This window comes from Orcinus orca, chromosome 2, assembly GCF_937001465.1.
Source record: "Orcinus orca chromosome 2, mOrcOrc1.1, whole genome shotgun sequence".
NCBI classification, from domain to species: domain Eukaryota; kingdom Metazoa; phylum Chordata; class Mammalia; order Artiodactyla; family Delphinidae; genus Orcinus; species Orcinus orca.
In genome coordinates this window covers 115,017,484-115,037,383 of record NC_064560.1, presented here as the reverse complement: position 1 = coordinate 115,037,383, position 19,900 = coordinate 115,017,484, and the positions used below count along the sequence as shown (strand labels likewise).

Here is a 19,900-nt window from a genome sequence, read left to right as displayed (position 1 = left end):
TTCTATTGCTGGTCCTTTGTCTTGTATAGATGTACTTCATCACATCTGCCCTTCTGATGTCCCCATGGTCTCTTTAGGTATAATCAGCAACAGCAGCTATCCTTTTTTTTAATTCCCACCACCCTTCTTTGTTATCTTCAGTAGTTTGTTGTATTTTTTAGATTCCACATATAAGTGACATCATACAGTATTTATAGTTCTCTGTCTGACTTATTTCACTTAGCATAGTACCCTCCAAGTCCAGCAGCCATTCTTTTGAGAGACTAGTGTGTACTTGGGGTCGAAATTCCTTGAGTCAAGAGTTTTATTTTATTTTATTTTTTAAGAGTTTTAATTTACTTTTATAAAGTGCCATTCTGTACTTTTAAAAAGTGTTATAAGGAAAAGGAACTAAAATCAAACAGAGTATCAAAGCAACAAAATGTAAGCAAACAAAAAAACTTGTAACTTTGTACAAAAGGAGTCCAGTTCTTTTATCTTTCTTTATAGGTCCTATTTTCTTTTTCTTTTTTTTAATAGGTCCTATTTTCTTTATACTTAATAATTGTGTATTTCTCTACTGGACCAAATTTATGTTATTAACATCAAACTTAATTGTGGGATATTTAATATTTAATAATATTTAACTCTAATAAGGACTTATCTGTAGCTGAATCTAGAATATCATTCTGTGCTCAGGTCTCATGCTGTGTGTTTTATAACTTTCTTCAGTCATCTTTGGATCTTTAAGGATAATGGTCAGGGATGGCACTGGTCAGTGTAATCTTAGGATTACCTAAAAATCATATTTTTAGCTAATATTGTCCCATTTCGTTAGAAATACAAGTATGATTTAAATGTTAGGTTCTTTTCCTTTATAAATTAATGTATGAGTGAACAGTGAATGGTTATGAAGAACCCTGGACTCAAAAAATCTGAATTTACTTATCTGAGTACCTTTACAAAGGCTTCTTTTTATTCCTCAAGCCCAGTAGTTTCCGTTCTAAGACAACTAGTCTTCATGGGTGCCTTGAGCTGGGGTGACAGAAATGAATGAATGTCTTTTCTATTGATTTCTGGGAATCTAGTTTTGTTCTTGGTCACTCTTCTGGTCAACCTGAACAGAGATCTACTTGTCTGATAAGCAGAGTTTCTCTTCCCAGCACATTCAGTTTTAGATTGTAGATTCAAGGGGTGGTTGGGGAGAGTGATGCTGGAGCTGGAAGTTTAAGCTGGAGTTTCAGGGGGTACCACAGTGACACTTCTGAAGTTGGTTAGGTTCTGGAACATGTTGCAGTCCATTTCCACAGTGAGCCTCTGGAGCCCCACCTGCATTGGTGTGAACTCGAGTTGGGTGCGCAAGGTGTTTCTGGACTGCACCGAACTTAATCTGAAATAAAGGAAAAGGCAGGTGCTAGATCTGTCCCAGGGTCATTGCTTTGCTGGTCCCAGTGACTCTGATCCTTACCTGCTTAAAGAAGTGGACTCTGAAGAAATAAACATCCAAGTACCTTGCTGTTAAAACAGAGGAGGTTTGAAGGGGATGGAAGGCAGGAGCCTCCTATGGTGAGCAGTTGTATGTTTGAGAAGAGAAACATCCTATTCTAAGGGCTTCCAAGTTACACCTGTTGTTTCATTTATCACCTGCGACTTCAGTCTGGTCTCGTTCTTAGTAATAGTATGTTTGGGAAGGCTGTTTGGGAACCCTCGTTGCTAACTGCAGTGGGTCCAGTGGGCATATTGAGATGTCAGTATGTCAACAGGTGGTGTTTTGCAGCCCTATTAGCAACCTTCTAGTCTGCCTGTGGACCTTCTTATGTTGACTGAGGGAATGGTGCAGATATTTTTGAGGAGCTTTGCCCCACAGTTGAGCTGGGAGAACACAGAAGTCTGGTTAAATGTTGGTAGTCCCTCCTCTCAACTTACGGGCAAGACTGACCCACTGAGTTTCTTGAGGTTGAGGCAGTGGCTCAACAACCAGACAACCTGTGAGGGACCTCATGGGTGGTAGGAGTAGGCATCGTGAACTCTAAACTGTATGTATGTATTCAGCAGAAGATGCTGTGGACTTCGTGAGAGAAGGAGCAATAATGAACGAAGATACAACATCTAAAACCAACAAGGCACTAATCTAGACTATACAGGGTTTGTGTATACACATACACACACACACACACACACACACACACACACACACAAATCAACAAGGAAAAAAGGCAGGAACACCAAAAGAAAAGTGGGCAAAGTTAAAAACAAACTATACAGAGGAGGAAATGGAAAAGGCTAATAAACATATGAAAAGTTACAAATTAAAACAATAATGAGATATTACCTTATCCTGTTAGACTGGAAAAAAAGACAAAGCTGGGTATTGCCAAGAGTGGGGGAATCGTAGGAAGATAGAAACTGTCAAGTACTGCTGGAGGGAGTTGTAGACTCTTGCAGCCATTATGCAAGCCAATCTGATAGCACGTGGTCAAACCAGGTCATATCCTATGTCTCAGCTACTCCATTCCTGTGCATATTTCCCCCTACCTCCCACAGATTTTCAAGCGAGTATGTAAGGGGACGTATATCTGTAGTGTCTGAGAGTTGGAGGCGCTGTGGAGTGGCGTGGTAGGAAGTCGGGGGTGTACACGATGGAGTAATATGTAGCAGAAGCAATGGACTTGACATGTGGATGAATCGTAAAAACATAGTTCTGAGTGAAAAGAAAAAGAATTAGACATAACACCATTTACGTAAGTTAAGAATACAGTACTCATGAAGCAACAGTACTCATACATACTAAAAAAGGGATATGAAGGGTGGTAGTGGGAATGGGGGTAGGGAATAGGAGTAAAAGAGAATGTAGAAATAAACAAAATTCTGTATTGTGTTGTCACTAGTAGAATGCAGCTCTCTGGCTTCACTGAGAGGCAGCCTACCCTCCCTGTGGCATTCCCTCCCACCCAGCCCTAACCCCCTCACCTGCATTCACCAGCAATACCCAGGCTCTCCCTGTGTGACCAGAGCCGTGGCCAGCATCAGGTGCCCGAGAGGCACAGAGCCTCCTCCGTCACTCCTGCACCCACATTGGTGGCCCCAGGATGAGAGAGGCCCTAATCCTTTAGTTTAACTCTGGCAGGTATTTGCTCTGTCTCCATAGACAAAACAAAAAGACAGTCATCGATCTTGGGTTCCTGCCTTTCTGACCAGTTGAGATGTTTTTGTGGGTTGAGAAGCTTGCGGTCTCTTACCTGTAGCTCTTCTCTCTGTGAATGAGTCCCCTTCCGAAGATGGAGATCACACAGCCCTTCATGGGAGCATCTAAGGAGTTATGGATGCTGACTGAGGCCGTAAGGGGCTGATGTTGCTCTGCTGTCTCTGGCATCTGTGGGAGATGCCAAGAGCACAGAGCTGCAGTCGCTCCTTCCCCTCCTGGCCACCCTCCCTGAAGCCTCCTCAGTTACTCTCCTAGCTCTGCCATCCTCACCCAAACTCCACAGCTGACTTCTCTACCCCTCTACTTGCTCTTCCTGCATTTACTCTCACCCTTGACCCATCACTGACAACCTCTGATGGTGCTTTTCCCTCACTTAGAAACTTTGGAGGGTTTCCCATTGTCCTCAGAATCCAGCTTCGGTTGGTGTTCAGAGCCCTTCCTGATCTGCTCCCAATCTACCTGCAGGCTCATCTGTTCCTCCCCTGACTGCAAGACACGCCAGCCTCTTCGGGCACCTTCGGAGCCTCAATGCACCCCTCAGGCTCCCCTCCTTTGGGCCTCTTTACTCAGCCTTCTCTCTGCAACGGCCTTCCCCCACCTCTGCACTGAAAGCTTACCCATTTTTCAAGGCCCAACACAAATGCCACATCCTCCATGAAGTCTTCCCCAAACCCACCAGCTGGAATTAATCCCCTTTACTTCACGTGTCCCAGAGCGACTTTGTACCTCTCCTAAAGCTCTGACATAAAAGACCACACGTTGTGTCTCCCTTGCCCAACTGTAATAACCTCTTCCAGAGCAGACACCAGGTCACATTCGTTTTGGTCTGGGTAGACATGTGGAAAGAGTACTGGACCAAGAGCCCTAAGCCTCTAAAATGTCCTATTTTTATGATCGTGGGCATGATGCTCTCTGGGACTGTTTCCTCCTCTGAACAATGGGAACAATTCCACCTCCCAGGGCTTTTGTATTAAAAGAAGTAAAAGAGGTGAAAATACATTGGCACATGTACAAAGTGCTAAATAAACATAGGCTGTTATTATCTCTGTAAGTATAGAGGCAGCAACTGGGAAGACCCCAATTTTAGAAAACTTTACTTAATCTGAACTAAAGTTGGAAGATTTAAACTTTAATAGCATGTATAAGAAACGATCTCTTTCAAGAGAAGGAGCGCTCAACCCAGCGTTTCCTGGTAGTTCTTCAGCACGGTCACCTGCTCTGAAGTTTGAGGGGCTCGGTGCCTTCTGAAACGGGGACCTGAGTAGCGGCAAACGCCAGTGATATGGGGAAGGACTGGTGCCTACCTCGATGGCAAGGTGTGGTCTGCAAATGGCGATGTCTTGCTGAGCAAAGCAGGTATGGCTGGAATGTGTTGCCATAGCGGTGAGTCTGAGGAAACTATTCTCTGGCGGGTTTTGTTTAAAATTGGAGAAGGACAGGAAGGTGGAGATTTTCTCAGCTGAAACATATGACAGGTGGAGTCAGCACCCAGGGGTGAGTGCATGCGTCCTGGAAACAAGCAGTAGTTTCACACACAACGCAAAGGAGTCGGGACCTCACTGAAGCCAGAAAGATGCCTCATTCCTCACAGCAATTTCAGAATTGAACTCAGTCAAGAACCCACCCGTGACCACCATCACTGCCGCCACTAACACTCTTGATGGACCACCTCCACAGGGCTGGGGAAAGGGCCCCTGTGAACTAGAACAAGTGAAGCTCTTGGAGCCTGTTTCCTTGTCTAATAACAATGCCTACCTGGAGGGCCGGCTTGTGGTTCACGAGACAGTCATTAAGTGCTGGTCTCAGACCTGCCACCCAGCCGTGGCTGAATATATGTATGCTTAGTCCCCTCCCCTTCTCTGCTTCTGCTCTTTCCCTTTTGCAGAGAAAATGAAGCCATCCTTCGTCCTTGAGGAAGCCTCTCGAGCTCATGTTCTCATTCGCAACCTACAGACATAGACATCTACCCCTGCTGTTAAACCCCCCCCGGAGGGTGAGGCATCCCCCCTGCCCTAGTCCAGTCCTTTGCTTTTTAAATCAGTGCCCCACCCTGATCCCACCACTGCTTAGCTGTGTAACTTCGGGCAAATTATTTAATTCTCTGTGTCTTGGTCTCCTCATCTGTAAAGTGGGATAATAATGGGTCCTGCCTCATAAGGTCGTTATGAAGATAAATGAGATGATGCATATAGAACATTTAACACCATGTTTGCCAAAAATAAGTGCTCGATAAATGTGAGCTATAATTATTCTAGTTGCCTCTCATTTCCCCAAGGATTGCACCATCAATTATAACCCATCTCTCCTGAGGTTTCCGTCCTTTTCTCTCTGCTGATTCTTCCTCAGCATGTAAGTGGATTCTGCTGTCTCTCATCTTAAAAGAAAACAAAGAACACCCTCCTCCCCAGTGTCCCTGGCTGACTACCACCAGGTCTCCCTTCTTTTCCCATCCATTCTTCCAGGAAGGACTGCACACCTTGTCTCACTTCCTCAACTCTCAATCTGTTTAAGCCCCAGGAACCTGGTCTTTGCCATTGCTTCTCTGTCAGACCACTCTGTCAGTGGACGCTTTTCAGCCCTGACCTCTCATGGCCTCTCTGCTGACCTTGCTTCGTGCCCCCATCCTCTCTTTCACTTGTCAGTCTCTCACTCTGCTCTTTCCCTGACTGCCCCCTGCACCCCAACATGCTGGTGCTGCCTGGGTTTCCTCCTCACCCTCTCACAGTCCTCTCCCACTCCCCCCACCCCCAAACAGGCCTTTATCCTGAATACCAGGTTTAGGTTTCCAGCTGCCTACTGGCCGTCACAGCTTGGATGTCTTATGGGCTTTCAAATCCAACATGCCACAAACAGAACTCAACATCTTTCTCCCCAAACCTGCTCTTCCCCATTTGCCCTATTCTGGAGGCTCACCCAAGCTGGAAGCACCCTCTCCCCACATACATGAGTTCAATCTAGCCTACCTCTTCAATATGACTTCATTTGAAAAGTGCAGCTAGTTTAGTTTGTCCTTTATTTCTTGGCTTGATTATTACAAAACCTTCCAAGCTCCAATCCAGTGGTTGTCGACATTGGATGTACATTAGAATCATATGGAAAGCTTTATAAAACAATCCCAGTGCCAGGCCACACCCCAAATCAATTATAACAGACTCTGACGGTGAGGCCCAAGCATCAGTATTTTTTAAATTCCCCAGGTGATTCAACGTGCAGCCAAGGTTGAGAACCACGACTCTAATACGACCCCTTCCATTCCATTCTGCCCATGAACTTCTGATCACATTGACTTCCCTGGTTAAAACCTCCCACCAGCTCCCCACTGCCCGGAGAACAAAACCCAAACTCCTCAGCAGGACCTACAAGCCCCTTCATGATCTGGCCTTGTCCAGCTCTCACACCACTCCCGCACTCCATCCCTCCCTCCCTTGGAAAGGGATCAGGGTGGAGGGACTGGAGGCAGGGGGACCCATCAGGAGGCTGCTGCAATCATGTAGACAAGCACTATTCCACTGAGTCTCTTGCCTGCACACTGGAATCACCCAAGGACTTAAAACTTTTTTTGATGTTTGGGCCAAACCATAGAGTTTCTGACTTAATTGGTCTGGGGTGCAGGCTGACCATCAAACTTCCCCCAGGTGGTTCTGATATGCAGCAAAGTTGGAGAACAACTGCTCTAGTCCAGGGAATTTCAACCCTAGAATAACCCAGGGAGCTCTGAAAAAATACCAGTGCCTGGATCCCATCCCAATTCAATTAAATAAGAATCTGAAGGAGGAGGAAGAACCTGAGCATATGTCCCTTCTTCCTGGAATGCCCTTGACCCACTTTTTTTTTTTTTTTTTGCGGTACGCGGCCTCTCACCGCTGTGGCCTCTCCCGTTGCAGAGCACAGGCTCCGGACGCGCAGGCCCAGCGGCCATGGCTCACGGGCCCAGCCACTCCGCGGCATGTGGGATCCTCCTGGACCGGGGCACGAACCCGTGTCCCCTGCATCGGCAGGCGGACTCTCAACCACTGCGCCACCAGGGAAGCCTGCCCTTGACTCACTTTACTGTCTGACACTGTCCTACTCAACCTTCAAGACCGAGGGCAGCCCGATTTACCTGGGGGCAGCCTGCTCCAGCCTGGGTAAGATGCTAACCTGCCATTGTACTCTGTTTACCTTATCAAACACTTCTTACACTGTCTGTTTGCTTATATAACTGCAATCAGAATTGTGGGGTTTTTTTCCCTGTGTGAAGCTCAATAAATATGTGTTGAATGAGAAAGAGAGAGAGAAAAAGAGAGAGAGAGAGGGCACACCAGGGGCTAGATGCTATCTCTTCAGATCTGCAGGGGGTGCTGTATGGCTGCTGCCTGCCCAGGGCGGGAGCTGGGTGTGTGGAGTGTCTGGGGAGGGAGGCCGTAGAGAGTTACCTGAGTTGGCCCTGAGTGTGAGGACAAGCTTCTTCGTCCAGAGCTTGGCAGCAAGGACACCATTGTAGTACACTGCCTGCAGCCCAACAGCCAGCTGCACCTCTTTATCATGGTCACTAGGGTTTAACAAGTTCACAGAGAACCGGGCGTCCCCTCCCAGGGCTAGGGAGCTGGGTGCTTCCAAGAAGAAATGTAAAGGATCATCAGTCTCGAGACTGGGAGGATGGATGCCATCGTCTTTCCCATGTTTCATTCTGTTTTCCTGGACCTTCTCCAGCACCTCTTTTTCTTGAAGAGATCCTGAAGAATGGAATAAACAAAGCAGACCTCTTACCCAGCAGCTGTAGACCCTTCTAATAGCAGCCCAGGATTAAGGTTCATTTCCCCGCTGCTGTTCAAATGCCAAAGCCACATGAGCTTTGCAAACCTCTAGGTCCATATTTAGCTTAAAAAAGATCTGTGTTAGACCCACCACAGATACAGTGTATCTCTTCCAAGCCACTCACGGGATCAAGTTCTTCAAGTGCTATGAATTTGCCCCTTGAACGGTGAGAGAGCTAGTTTTTGTACAAGTTGCAGGGACTTGAATCTTCCTAAGTGAAGAAGTTTGGACTTATTCCAAGGGCAATGGAGGCCATGGAATATTCTGGAACAGGAATATTCTGTAACATAATTATATTTGTGTCTTGTGAAGCTCATTCTGGAAACTAAGTTGAAAATAGAGTAATGATGGGGAGACTGGAGGCGGGGGTCTAGTTAGGAGGCTGCTGCAATACTTTAGACGAGAGATGATGAGGCCCTGGATGACCTACAGGCAATGGGGAAGGAGATGAGGAGATGGGTGTGAGAGTACAGTGGGGTGGTGATGGGGGAGACTCAAGGACAGTGCAGGGCTTCTTGTTTGGACAAATGGGTGGACACTGCAGTGGTGGGCTCCAAATCAGCTTGGGGGGTGTTGAAGGAGAGCAGAAGAGAGAGAACATCTCTTGGCAGCTGGGCTTGGTATTAACTGTGCTGTTGTATAGCAGTGGTTCTTAACTGGGGGCAGTTGTGCCCCCAGGGGACATCTGGAAATGTTGGGAGACATTTCTGTTGTCACAACTGGTGGCAGTGGTTGAGGGGGAGCCGGCATCTAGTGGATAGAGGCCAGGAATGCTGCTGAATGTCCTATGGTGCACAGCCCTCCACAACGAAGTTAGCCAGTCCAGAATGTGAATAATGTCAAACAGGGCTGAGAAATCCTGTTTTATATGATGGGGAAAGGACCTCTCTTTGGCCTGCGTGTGTCTGGCCCATTCTTTTCCTTCTGTTGCTGTTTCAGGGCCCTCCTATGCCCAGTACCTTCAGGATACTTGTAGTTCTGCGTGATGTCCTCACAGCGGTCACAGTCCACACCCTTGGTGCTGATGTTGTTGCCAACATACTTAGTGTTGGAGTCGGTCAGCTCCAGTGTCCCATCCTCATGGCACTTCCAGACCACACATGAGGCATTTATCGAGGCAAAAATGTCTGATACTGCAGGGGTCAGCCCCAGCGTCCCCTCCTTGACTGCTTTGACTGGGACCAGATCACAGGCCTCCAGGACTGAGGGAGAGAAAGGGAGAAAGGTCGGTGAGCAAGAGGAACCACGCCCAGACCTCAGCTTGGGTCAGAGCTCACAACAGCAGTCCCCATCCTATGGCCTATTGTCCCTCCCCTGGGATCAAGGTCAGAGGTGGGCACTAGGCAAGGTTTCTGAGAGGGCACTGCTGAGGTGAAATTCACTATTTAGCGACAACACTTTTTGGTCATGGCCTATGGCAGGAGCCCTCTCAGAAACTGGACAGGTAATAACCTCAGAGGTACAGAGTACACGGGAGTTCCTAAGCCAGCTTGACTACAGACATGATAGGGATAGGTTGCCTTTGCTGAGCACTTCCTATGTGCCAGGCTCTGTGACAGTTCTGTTCCTGGGAAAGGAAGAGCCATCCTTTTATAACTCCTGAAGATTCCTTTTCTGAGCTTGAGCCTATCCTGATATTCTCTTCATCCACATCCAGAACCCCAGAAGTCCCACTCTACAAGCTGTCTTAAGACCCTCTGCCCTTCCATGAGACTCAGCTCCCTCACCTGTTGCTCTGAGGGGGGCTAGTCTCCCTGAGACCTTGGGCCCAAGATGGCTAACTCATTTGTTCCCTTGAGCCTGCGGGCATCAGGTCAGCATTCTGCTGGTCACTATCATTCCTGGCGCTTCTCCTGTTTTAGGGGATGCAGACCCCCTTTGGACCACCTGCTGCCCCTCTTTCCTCTCCGAAGGACTCCTTGCCCTCATGCAGCTCTGTGCAGCCCAGGGAAGTCCTGGGCCCATGCCCAGGCTTTACCTCCACCTCCATTAGGGGCACTTGGGTACAGAATCTGCCATCCGTCATAACCCTGGGGCAGAGCAGGCCGAGCCATCCAGCACTCCGTGGAAGTCTGGAAGATCCTGAAGGTAGCAAAGGAAGCAACTCAAATGGGGAAAAAAAGAGTCCCGAAGTGGTCTTAGAAATCACAGAGCTGTTACTAGGGGGATAGGAGGATGCTGCATAAAAGTGGTTGCAACACTCCTGGGAAGGGGCATGCACTCCACAACTCACCCTGACCATCAGCATGCTGCTGTCAAGAGTCTTGAAGGCCTGCTCTCAGCAGGGCCCCTTGGGGTTCCCATGGGTGACACCCCGTGGGCTTGGAGCCCTTCCAGGTCTGGGACCTCATCCCCTTCGGGCTTCTCACCAGATTCTGCCTCTGTGGCCTTCTCCATTCTGAAGCCCCTCCTCACTGTAGTACTCATCTACGAGCAGGCCTCCGCCAGTGCCCTGGGCTGAGGTGAACGTGGTAACGACGCGGGCAGGGATTCCCAGGCCTCGCAGCACTGCATGGAAGGGGGCAGGGGGTCAGGGCACCAGAGAGGCCTGGGATGTGGAGGGCAGGGTACATGGCTAGCATTTTCAGGGTCTCCTCTGGACACCGGGCACTTTCACTATCTTAAATGCCAGGTGACATTGTGGAAAGAGAAGGGGCACAGGCACCAGAAAGTTAGAATTGACACCAGCCAGACCCAGGCCATATGAGGGCCCAGAAACGAGGAACAAACCAGTTACACAGCAGGCAGAGTACACAGCGGAGGGAGGCTTACGGGATACACAGCAGGGCTTGCTTTCCTGGGGCAAGGCCAGGGGAAGCTTTGGGGAAAAGTGAGTTTGGGAGCAGAGCTCGCCAGATGGGCCCAAGTTTGCCGAAGGGGCAAAAGGAGCAGCAGCTGGTTGGGAGGAGTTGCTCGGGATAAGTAGCTGGTTTCTTGGCCAGACGGAAGCAGAAGCAGTTATAACTGCACCGGAAGCAGTTATGGGTGTGATTGGAGGCGGGGAAGTGCTGCGGGTGGAGGAGGGGCAACCCAAGAAGCAGGGCAGACACTGCGCCGTCGCCAAGGGGACATTTGGGTGCGTCAGGCAAGCCTGCTCTGTACCTGTGCAAGCAACGGCGGCCAACACCCAGGCCTGACCATCATACACGGGCCTCCCCTGGCCCTTGACCCACTGCCGCAGGATAGGCGCGCTGCCCCGGCGCTTGTTCAGCAAGGCCTTTTCTTCGGTGGTCTGGATCTGCGGGGTGGGCAGGACACTCTTCTCCTTGAGGGCATGCAGCTGTTTGGGGAAATGTGGATGGGCAAGGAGGGCTCATCACAGTTCTCCAAGGGGGTGTGAACAGACCACCTGCATGGCAATCACCTGGAACTTGTTAAACCTGTGTGTCCCTGGGCAGTGAAAGCACTGAGTCCTAACCACTGGACCGCCAGGGAATTCCTGGGAATCCTCCTTTTTAACAAGTCCTCCAGAAGCAGGGCTTCATGGACCGTCGTGAAAAACAAAACTCAGGACACAAGAGCGGCAGGAGGGCTGCCCCTTGGCTTGCCTGGCTCCCATTCCTTGTAAGTGTTTGCACCTGGGGCCTCGAGGCCCACGCATCCCAAGCTTCCTACCCCTCGCAGGCTGGCCCTGTCCCTCACCAGCTCTTCAGAGGCGTGGACGGAGCCACATGAGGAAATGCGGGACACGTTATTCCTGTGAGAGAACTTTTAAGGACAACAGGAAAGCACCAAGCTACCTTCATGGGAATAATTTAGAAATGAGAACAAATGCCTTTGACCACCTTAGCAGCAAACACTGGGTAAGATGGACATGACCCCCTTCCTCCCAGGGACCTAAGCCCCCAGGTTGGGCTGGGGGTGGGGAGGAAGGGAGGGGCCAAGGAAATCCGGGCCAGTTTTAGTCCTTGCTGGCTTGTGTCCTGAGGGATGACACCTCCCTGTGCTTTTCTCTCCCCTGTGGATGCTACTGTCCTTCCCTCCTCACTCAGAACCTTCTTCAAGGACTGTCCCCCACACCCTGGGAGGAGGGGACCACTTGTGATTTGAAGATTGCCAGGGCCGTAGAGGTGGGGCAGCTCTGTCAGAGGGCTGCCGTCTCGTCACCTCCCCCTCCCGACCCTGTCCTCACTCACCAATGCACCCAAGACACGGGCCACATGCACGGGGTTGCCCCACTTCTCCACCCGCTTGTCCACGCTCAGTAAGTCCAGGCTGAGGTCGATGACATCCTCCTCAAACTATAAGGACCACACAGGGCCATGATGGTGGGTGTGCAGGTCAGGCATTCTTCCCACAAGTCAACCCCGTCCCCTCGTCCTTCTCCAGACTCAGGCTCCACTCCTTCCTGCCTTGCCCCCTCGGGAGTTCTGGCTTTTCCCTCTGCCCCCAGGGCTGCCTGGTCCCTGTGCCCGGCACTCCAGCCCTTTGCCTCTTCTGTCGTCTGACTCCTGATAGCGTGAGCTCTTGAGCGCCAGGGCCGTGTCGAGTCCTCTCATTTCTATCGTTTTCTGTGTCATTTGCTCCCACTGCCCCTGACAGGGCAGTCCTGTGTGGGGGCAGATAAGACGGCAGCTCCTGCTCTTGAAGAGCCCGGGGTTAGGAGTGAGGGGGACATGTGGCTGCTTAGGCTACAGATCTCAGCAACATGGCCAGGGCTCTAGGAGAGATGCCCACCCAGAGAGCACAGTGGAGAGAGTCACTCTGCCTCTGGGGGCTGGGGAAGGCTTTCAGAGGGCCTTAAAAGATGGGTAGGAGTTTTCCAGGGGATAAGGGAGGGAAGGTATTCCTGGCAGAGGGAACATTCAGCCTGCACATTCAAGGGATGGCCAGGGGCTGGAGCATGGAGTGGCTCTTGGGGAAAGGAAAGCAGTGGCCCGGCTGTGAAGAGCCTTGCGTGTCAAGCCCGGGGATTTGTGTTTTATCCTGTAGATGGTGGGAATTTAACAGAGGTTTGATTTGCGTCGTCTTTAGGAAGATAACTCTGGAAGCTGTGGAGGATGGTCTAGTGTGGCTCTGAGGGAGGAGAGGTACCACGGGGCTGAAACTGCATAAAGAAATGGCCTCATGACCAGGGGATTTTGGACCTGCCCAGTCTGTTTGACCTGAGTACTGAAGGTTATGGGACACTCACTGTCCCTGAGGCTTCCCCGGAGGCCCCTGTACCTGGCCAAAGTCCCAGGGCTCAGCCTGGATGCAGTCAGCTGTGCCCAGGAAGATGAGGCCGTTCTGGTTCAGCAAGTACTCCCTGCGTTGAGCTTCATTCGCCAGGAACACAGCATCCTCTGGAGAGAAGCAGGCAAGAATGAGGCTCTGGGGGATACTGGGCTTGCCCTCCACCTCCAGGCCTCTGCCCTCCATGCTCAGGTGGGATTCAGCTGCAGGTCTTCTCTTCAGCTCCAGGCCTGATGGGGACTGAGGAGGAACCCCCTCTTTTCACCCCACACTGGGATCCAGGCTCCTCTCTGGTGAGAGTGGGGAAGGGGGTCAGAGTCCCTGGGTCAGCCATGGTGGCCTTCATGGTCAGCCAGCCAACAGGAACAAGCGAACCTTAAAAGGCCTGCTGGTTCCCGAAGATACCTGCAGCCAGAGTGCTACTGAACCAAGAGAATTTGGCAACAGCCCAGGGAGCATCCCAGGGGGCCTGTTATGTCTCTTTCACAAGTTCAACCAAAAAAAAAAAAAGTGATTCCGAAAAACCAATCAAACGTGTTGACAGGCATGAGCAGAAGGGAATTTGAGCAGGTATGTGTAGAGCGGTAGCCAGAGCATTAGTTTCCACCCAGGGTGTCCAAGTGGGTCTGGGACTCCTATGGTCTCTCCCCGCTGCCTCTCCTGCTGTCTTCATCCGAGGGTTGGGCTGGGGATCATGAGGAGGGTGGGGGCTTTAAGGAGGCCATCATCCACTCTAGGAAGCTGGGAGCAGCAGAGGGACCTGCTCTGCTTGCCAAGTGTCTCCCTCTGCCTGGTGCTAGGGGTGAAGTGGGGGGTGGTAGACTAGTTCCTGGGGACTAGAAAGAGAAGAGGATTTCCAAACCATCCCCCAGGCATCCAACTGGGATGAGGGTACTCAAAGTGAAAGAAGGATGGCATATTAGAAATCAGGAATCCCTGAAAAACCTGGGACAGAAGATCACAGAACCATGGGCCCAAGGAGCCCTGGGCCCCTGCCCCTCCATCCTTAGTACTGTCTGTGAAGTCAGCTGGACATCACTTCTTTGAAATCACTTTAAACCGAGGTGTTTGGCCCCAGGCCCTGCAGGCTCTGGGAAGTACATTTTCAGAGCATAGGTAGCAGCCCCTCCTCTTCTCTGCTTGGGTGTAGCCCCTCCCCCCTTTATAAAGTCCCTGCTTATGAATAGGATTCTTTCATTACAGGGTGCAAAATTTCCTTTTGAATCCAGGAGAGCCCCATCTCCAAGTATGCTAAGATGAGACTGAGTCCCAGATAACCTCTGAAAATCTCTTACCTCCCAGGTGAGCAGTGCCAACAACTCACTCCTGGCCAGACAGACCCTGCCCCCCTCCACGCCTCCCTCACCCCCATAGAGAGGCCTTCCCTACACAGGTCCCTACAAGTCAGGCATGGAGGCAAGAATCCTGGCACTGAGTCAAGACTGTGAGCTCCCTCTGAACCAAGCACTGTCCCAGAACTGTCTTTGCTGTGTCTTTGCTCTGGCCATCAGGGTCTAGCTCTGGATGTGGGCTCAAAGTCAGCGAGGCAGGTACACTAAACCCTCAGTTTTGGAGGGAATGGCTTGAGGGTCTTTCAGTGTACGGAGAGCCATGGGGCCTCCCCCAGCTGAAGGGGCCCTGAATCCACACTCACCCACATGGGGCAAGGGTACCTCAATGGACACTAGTTCTCATCCATTGTTCAACCTGCCAAACCCCTTGGAGCAGAAGCAAAGGGCCTGAACTGAGGAGAGACAGGGCCACCTGAAAGAGGGGATACTGCAGAACCCCAGCCTGGGCAAAAGAAGTGGAGATAGGGAGCTCACTGGGATTCAGGTGCCATATAGAAAGGGCATCAGGTACTGGGGTGCAGGAACCTGGTAAGATTTCTTCTACTTCCCCTTGTTCCCAGCCCTGCCTCGTAATGAGGCCGTGAAAGGAAAAGGCTTGTCTGGCGTAGCAGGGACAGGCAAGCAGGAGGAAGCTTTTCCTGTCCCCCAAACAACCGTTCAGGGAACACAAAGGTTTAAGGTGGGGGGTGGCAGATTCTAAAGGGAAGACAGATTCAGTCTTCAGAATGGGCAGGAAGAGGAAATGTTCTCTTAGCTCCCGTTTGGAGCACGTCAGCCATGTCTGATGACTTTTCTAGATGAAATAGTCCCGACAGCTAGAGCTGAGCTTTGCCAGAGGTTGCCACTGGAGGCCACCTGACCCCAGGAAGTCCACTCAGAGGCTGCTGAGCTAGGGAGGCTGGCTGTTTGATTTGTTGCTCCAGGCAGATATTGGGATAGGTCAGTGTGGAGAGAACCCAGCAGTCTGTAGTAAGGACAGAACTAACAAGTGGAGAAAAGCAGAGAGCTCAGAAAGGAAGATTTACTGTGAAGTTGAAGCTGCAGTTTTGGGCCCCCCACCAGTACAGACCCCTATAAGCCCAGGGAGGAGCCTTAGCAATTCACAATTCTGTGTTCTTTTTCTGAAAGAGGGTCCCCCAAATTATATAAACTTCAGGTCCCACAAAACCTGGATTCACCCTGGAGACAAACTATGGGAGCCCAGGGAGGGAACAGAGAAGCCCGTCCCTCAGGTCGCCTCTTTTCCTGAAGCGCTTTCCAGCTTTTGGCCCCTGTCCTGTTATAAAAGAGGGTAGTTCTCCTAGGGTCATCTCAGTGAGTCTCAGCTCCTGTGACCAAATAGCCTGAGCCAGCACCAGACAAGCCTCTGCTCTCAGTGGGAAGCCCTGGGCTGCTGCTTCCAAGATGACCCCAAGAGAGGACCCTTGGTCTGAGAGGCCATTCATCCGGAAGGCAGGCACCACAGGAGCTGAGTGCTAGTGCCGCCCTAGAGGGAGCTGGGTCCTGAGGCCTGGAGCAGTTGCACCCCAGCTCCGGGGCCTTGAGTCCTTTGTAGCCCAGGCTGGCCAAGGTCCAAACTCACCTCGACCCCAGGGGTTAAAGAGCAGCGTGAACTGGCCCAGGCATTGCTTCCTGCCTGAAACCTGCAGCAGGAGTGAGTAGTGGCCAATGACAGCGTCTGCGGGTGTGGTCACAGAGATAGTCCAGGACTGGTCATCTCTCTCCTCCACCATTGCACTCCACCACTTCCGGTCTCCAAGACTGGAAATTGAGAACGTGGCTTGGGTCTGGTTGGCCTTGGAAGGCTGCTCTCCTGCAGTCATACAGAGATGAATTGGTCATTTGGATCTCTTTGCCACAACTCAGAGTAACAAAGTGAAGTATCCCAAAGATGGAGCAAGTGAAAATTAGATTAGGAGGAGAATGAAAGCAGCCCATCCAGGAATGGGAGGCAGTAAAGGGTGATGGGAGAGCACAGGTCCTCAGCGCTCATGGACCTAAATCTAGAAAAGGTTCATAGTGTATAACATGGGTGTAGTAATGATACCTTTTTCATAGGGCCAACGTGAGGTTTTTTTTTTTTAATACATTTATTTATTTTATTTATGTATTTTTGGCTGCATTGGGTCTTTGTTGCGGTGCGCGGGCTTCTCATTGCAGTGGCTTCTCTTGTTGCAGAGCGTGGGCTGTAAGCACGCAGGCTTCACTAGTTGTGGCACATGGGCTCAGTAGTTGTGGCTCACAGGCTCAGTAGTTGTGGCCTGCAGACTGTAGAGTGCAGGTTCAGTAGTTGTGGCACACGGGCTTAGTTGCTCTGCAGCATGTGGGATCTTCCTGGACTAGGGCTCGAACCCGTGTCCCCTTCATTGGCAGGAGGATTCTTAACCACTGCACCACGAGGGAAGCCCCTAATGTGAGGTTTTAATGAGATATTGCATGTAAAGCCCTTGGCTCAATATCTGACATGTAGTACAGATTCAGCAAGTAGTAGCAATTAAATGTTATATTTAGCCTAGGTTAAATCCCATTCAGACTTTTCTACAAAACTGATATTATATATGCAACAAAGGAACCCCTTAGTGATAATGCGGCTGAGAAACTTCTGAATCATAATAAATGCTACGTATTACGCATATTATCTCATCCTCACAGGCCCTGCCAGTGGGCAGGACTTCTGGAGGCCCAGGTGCAGTGTGAGCCACGTGCCCCTTGGTGGGCAAGAGAAAGAAACCCGCAGTCCTGCTGCCAAAGAGGTCGAGGCCTGCCCCACTCACCAGTTTGTGCAATGAGGACTACCTTCTTCAGGGTATGCAAAAATGTGCGGATTGGAGCCCAGAAGTTCAGGCTGATGGTGAAGGGCTGCCCCCTCCTCACAATGAGGCGCTGGGAGCTGATGTCATTGGTGTGGTGCTCTACATTGTTTCTTGCTGCCTGGAAGTCGCAGCTCTTGATCCCCAGGCCTATTGTGAAAAGAAAGAAATCATGGAGACTAGGCAAATATGACAACGTCAGTAAATGCAGAGACGCTGGAGTCAGAGACCAGGGTTTAAATCTTTGGCTCAACTCACTTACTAGCTGTGCGATCTCAGGCAAGTAACTTAACTACTCTGAGCCTCAGTTTCCTCTTCCTTAGAACAATCATCCCTCCTTGCAGGGCTGTGGAAAGCAAATGAGGTAATGTATATAATACGCTTGGCACCATGTCAGACACATAGTAAGTCCCATTAAGTAGGACTGTTACTATTATTAATAAGAGTGAAGCTTGTTCTCATTGTCAACCCCACTTTCTGGTCCCAATCCAGAAGCAATGAATAAAATCCAGAATTTTGCTCACCCCTACTCATTTTTTTTCTAAGAACACAATCAGACAACTTTTAGAGCTGGTTTTGAAATCACTGAGTCCAACTGTTTTGTTTTATAGGTGAGAAGAGTGAGGCCCAGAGAGCAGAAGCAACTCACTCGAGATTGCACGTGGCTCTTTCACCTAAAGGCTCATTAAACCCTTGGTACCATGCAGCCCAGAAAAACGCTACAAGAAGGGGGCCTGTGAGTATCATGACATCCTCTCAGGCAGTTCTCACTTTACATCAAGAACTTGTAAATGTAAATGTGCTAACAGAGGCCCCTGAGATTTCTGCATTCTCTGCTGCTGCCTGTTTCCCGGCTTGGTGTCTGCCTCTGCCCCTTTTAGTTGGATTCCCTGGCTCCTCCTTCCTTCTCTCCCATTTAGCTTTGATGTACCACAACCCAGTGAGAAGAGCCATGTTAGGATGATCCTGGGATAAAGAATATAAATCCGTTTAACCACCATCATCATCTTACCACCATCATCATGACGATGACCAATTTACCACCAACAACCTACCCTATTGCCACTCCATAGCCACGCTCCCAGTACCATCGCTACCACAGCACCCATCACCACTTCCCACCATAATCCACCTCCGTCATCTCCACTGCTGCCAGCACCGACTACTACCCTTCCCACCAGAGCCACACAACCATTACCTCCAGTACCACCAGTACCCACGGCCAGCCCCCACACCTCAGCCCCTCCACCAGCGGCAGCACCCATTTACTATCCCCCCACCATAGCCCTACCGCCATCACCTCCACCACCATTAGCACCCACTACCACCTCGCCGTCACGGTCACATCATCGTCACCTCCACCACCATCCTGCTTCTTTTAATGAAAACATGTAAGGACGGAGGAGCTACTGAGAGCCCAGTAAGCCCTGTGGAGAGCAGGCTTGGCTCACCTTGTCCCATGGCTGCAGGCTGCTCTTATCCACTTGGCTATAGGAAATGCCTGTCTTGAACTGTTGCTCTGAGCTTCCTCTCTGAATCTGTCTTCCAGACAGAAAATGATGAAGGCACTTTTGTTGGCTTAAGAATCTGTAAATACTGGAGTTTCCTTCTGCTTCCCCACATGTTTGTCTCTCCTGCTCCTTCCCCTCTGGTATCTCTTGGACCAGCTGCTAGGAGTTCCCCTTTCTCGTTTTATCTCTTGTGCCAGGAGGCCCAGACAGGGGTATGTCTGACAGGCTGGAGTGGGGGGAGGAGGGGGGCAAGATCTGACAGTTGGAGAAGCCCAGGTAAGCTTCTAAGCCTCTTGCTTCAGTGGCCTCAAGAGACCCTCAGAGATGTTACCTGGATGACACTGAAAGACTCTGGAAGGAGGCCCATATCCAACTACAAATTCAGGGCCTAAACATATCATGAGCTGCAAGCTGTTAGATGTTCATGGGCCATTTTGATAGTATAAAGAGAGAACATGTGTGTCTGCGATTCATCTGTGTGAAAGAGATTAGCGGGTGGAATTTGTTGGTGAAAAATAAATGTCCTAAAAGCAGAAGCAAGAGCTCTGCCTCTTCCAAGCCTGATGGGTTTGAGACACTCTACCAGAAGGTTTGGAACTCTGTTGGGACTTAGGGCTTATGTCTTCCCTATTTCTACTTGTTTAGTCAACAAGGACACGACACAGAGGAGGATCTCCTATTTGGCCCTCTTTGGCCTCCTGGGTTTTATCTGGGCTTCTGAGACTGTGTCACCAGAAGCTCTCTCAGGTGCAGCTGGACTGGCCTGCATATATATGGCATATCTATAGAAGGATATAAAAGAAACTACAAAGACCATTGGTTGCCTGTGGGGAGGGGAGCTAGGGAATGGGGTAAGAATGTGATTTTTCTGCTGTTTACTGTTTTGTTTTGTTTTTAAACATCTTTATTGGAGTATAATTGCTTTACAATGGTGTGTTGGTTTCTGCTGTATAACAAAGTGAATCAGCTATACATATACAGATATCCCCGTATCCCCTCCCTCTTGTGTCTCCCCTCCCACCCTCCCTATCCCACCCCTCTAGGTGGTCACAAAGCACCGAGCTGATCTCC

At 50.2% G+C, this 19,900-nt stretch overlaps 1 protein-coding gene across 2 annotated transcripts; it reads right to left on the bottom strand.

Annotated features, from left to right (window-relative positions):
• Positions 1-516: 516 nt before the first annotated feature.
• EPB42 (erythrocyte membrane protein band 4.2) lies at positions 517-19,229 on the bottom strand. 2 transcript variants are annotated; one of them, XR_004485405.2, is made up of 14 exons: positions 18,770-19,229; positions 17,283-17,468; positions 16,091-16,321; positions 13,148-13,266; positions 12,118-12,222; positions 11,084-11,261; positions 10,351-10,489; positions 9,960-10,063; positions 8,941-9,183; positions 7,600-7,899; positions 4,489-4,643; positions 3,219-3,352; positions 2,950-3,115; positions 1,244-1,369 (listed from the first exon to the last, which is right to left on the bottom strand). XR_004485405.2 is itself a non-coding variant. In XM_004273936.3 (13 exons), exons 1-13 carry the CDS (start codon positions 18,777-18,779, stop codon positions 1,207-1,209), a joined length of 2,067 nt encoding a protein of 688 aa, XP_004273984.1. In that variant the 5' UTR covers positions 18,780-19,229; the 3' UTR covers positions 517-1,206. The 2 variants fall into 2 exon arrangements, 1 of the variants encoding a protein (XP_004273984.1); XM_004273936.3 differs by lacking the exon at positions 2,950-3,115 and having other exon boundaries at positions 517-1,369.
• Between the last annotated feature and the right edge of the window lie 671 nt (positions 19,230-19,900).

Excerpts from the sequence above, each read along its gene's own strand:
- EPB42 (XM_004273936.3), bottom strand. Across the intron at positions 7,900-8,940 it reads GAACTACAAGTATCCTGAAG|GATCTCTTCAAGAAAAAGAG; the intron begins GTACTGGGCATA and ends TCCATTCTTCAG. Across the intron at positions 3,353-4,488 it reads GACCACACCTTGCCATCGAG|ATGCCAGAGACAGCAGAGCA; the intron begins GTAGGCACCAGT and ends CATCTCCCACAG.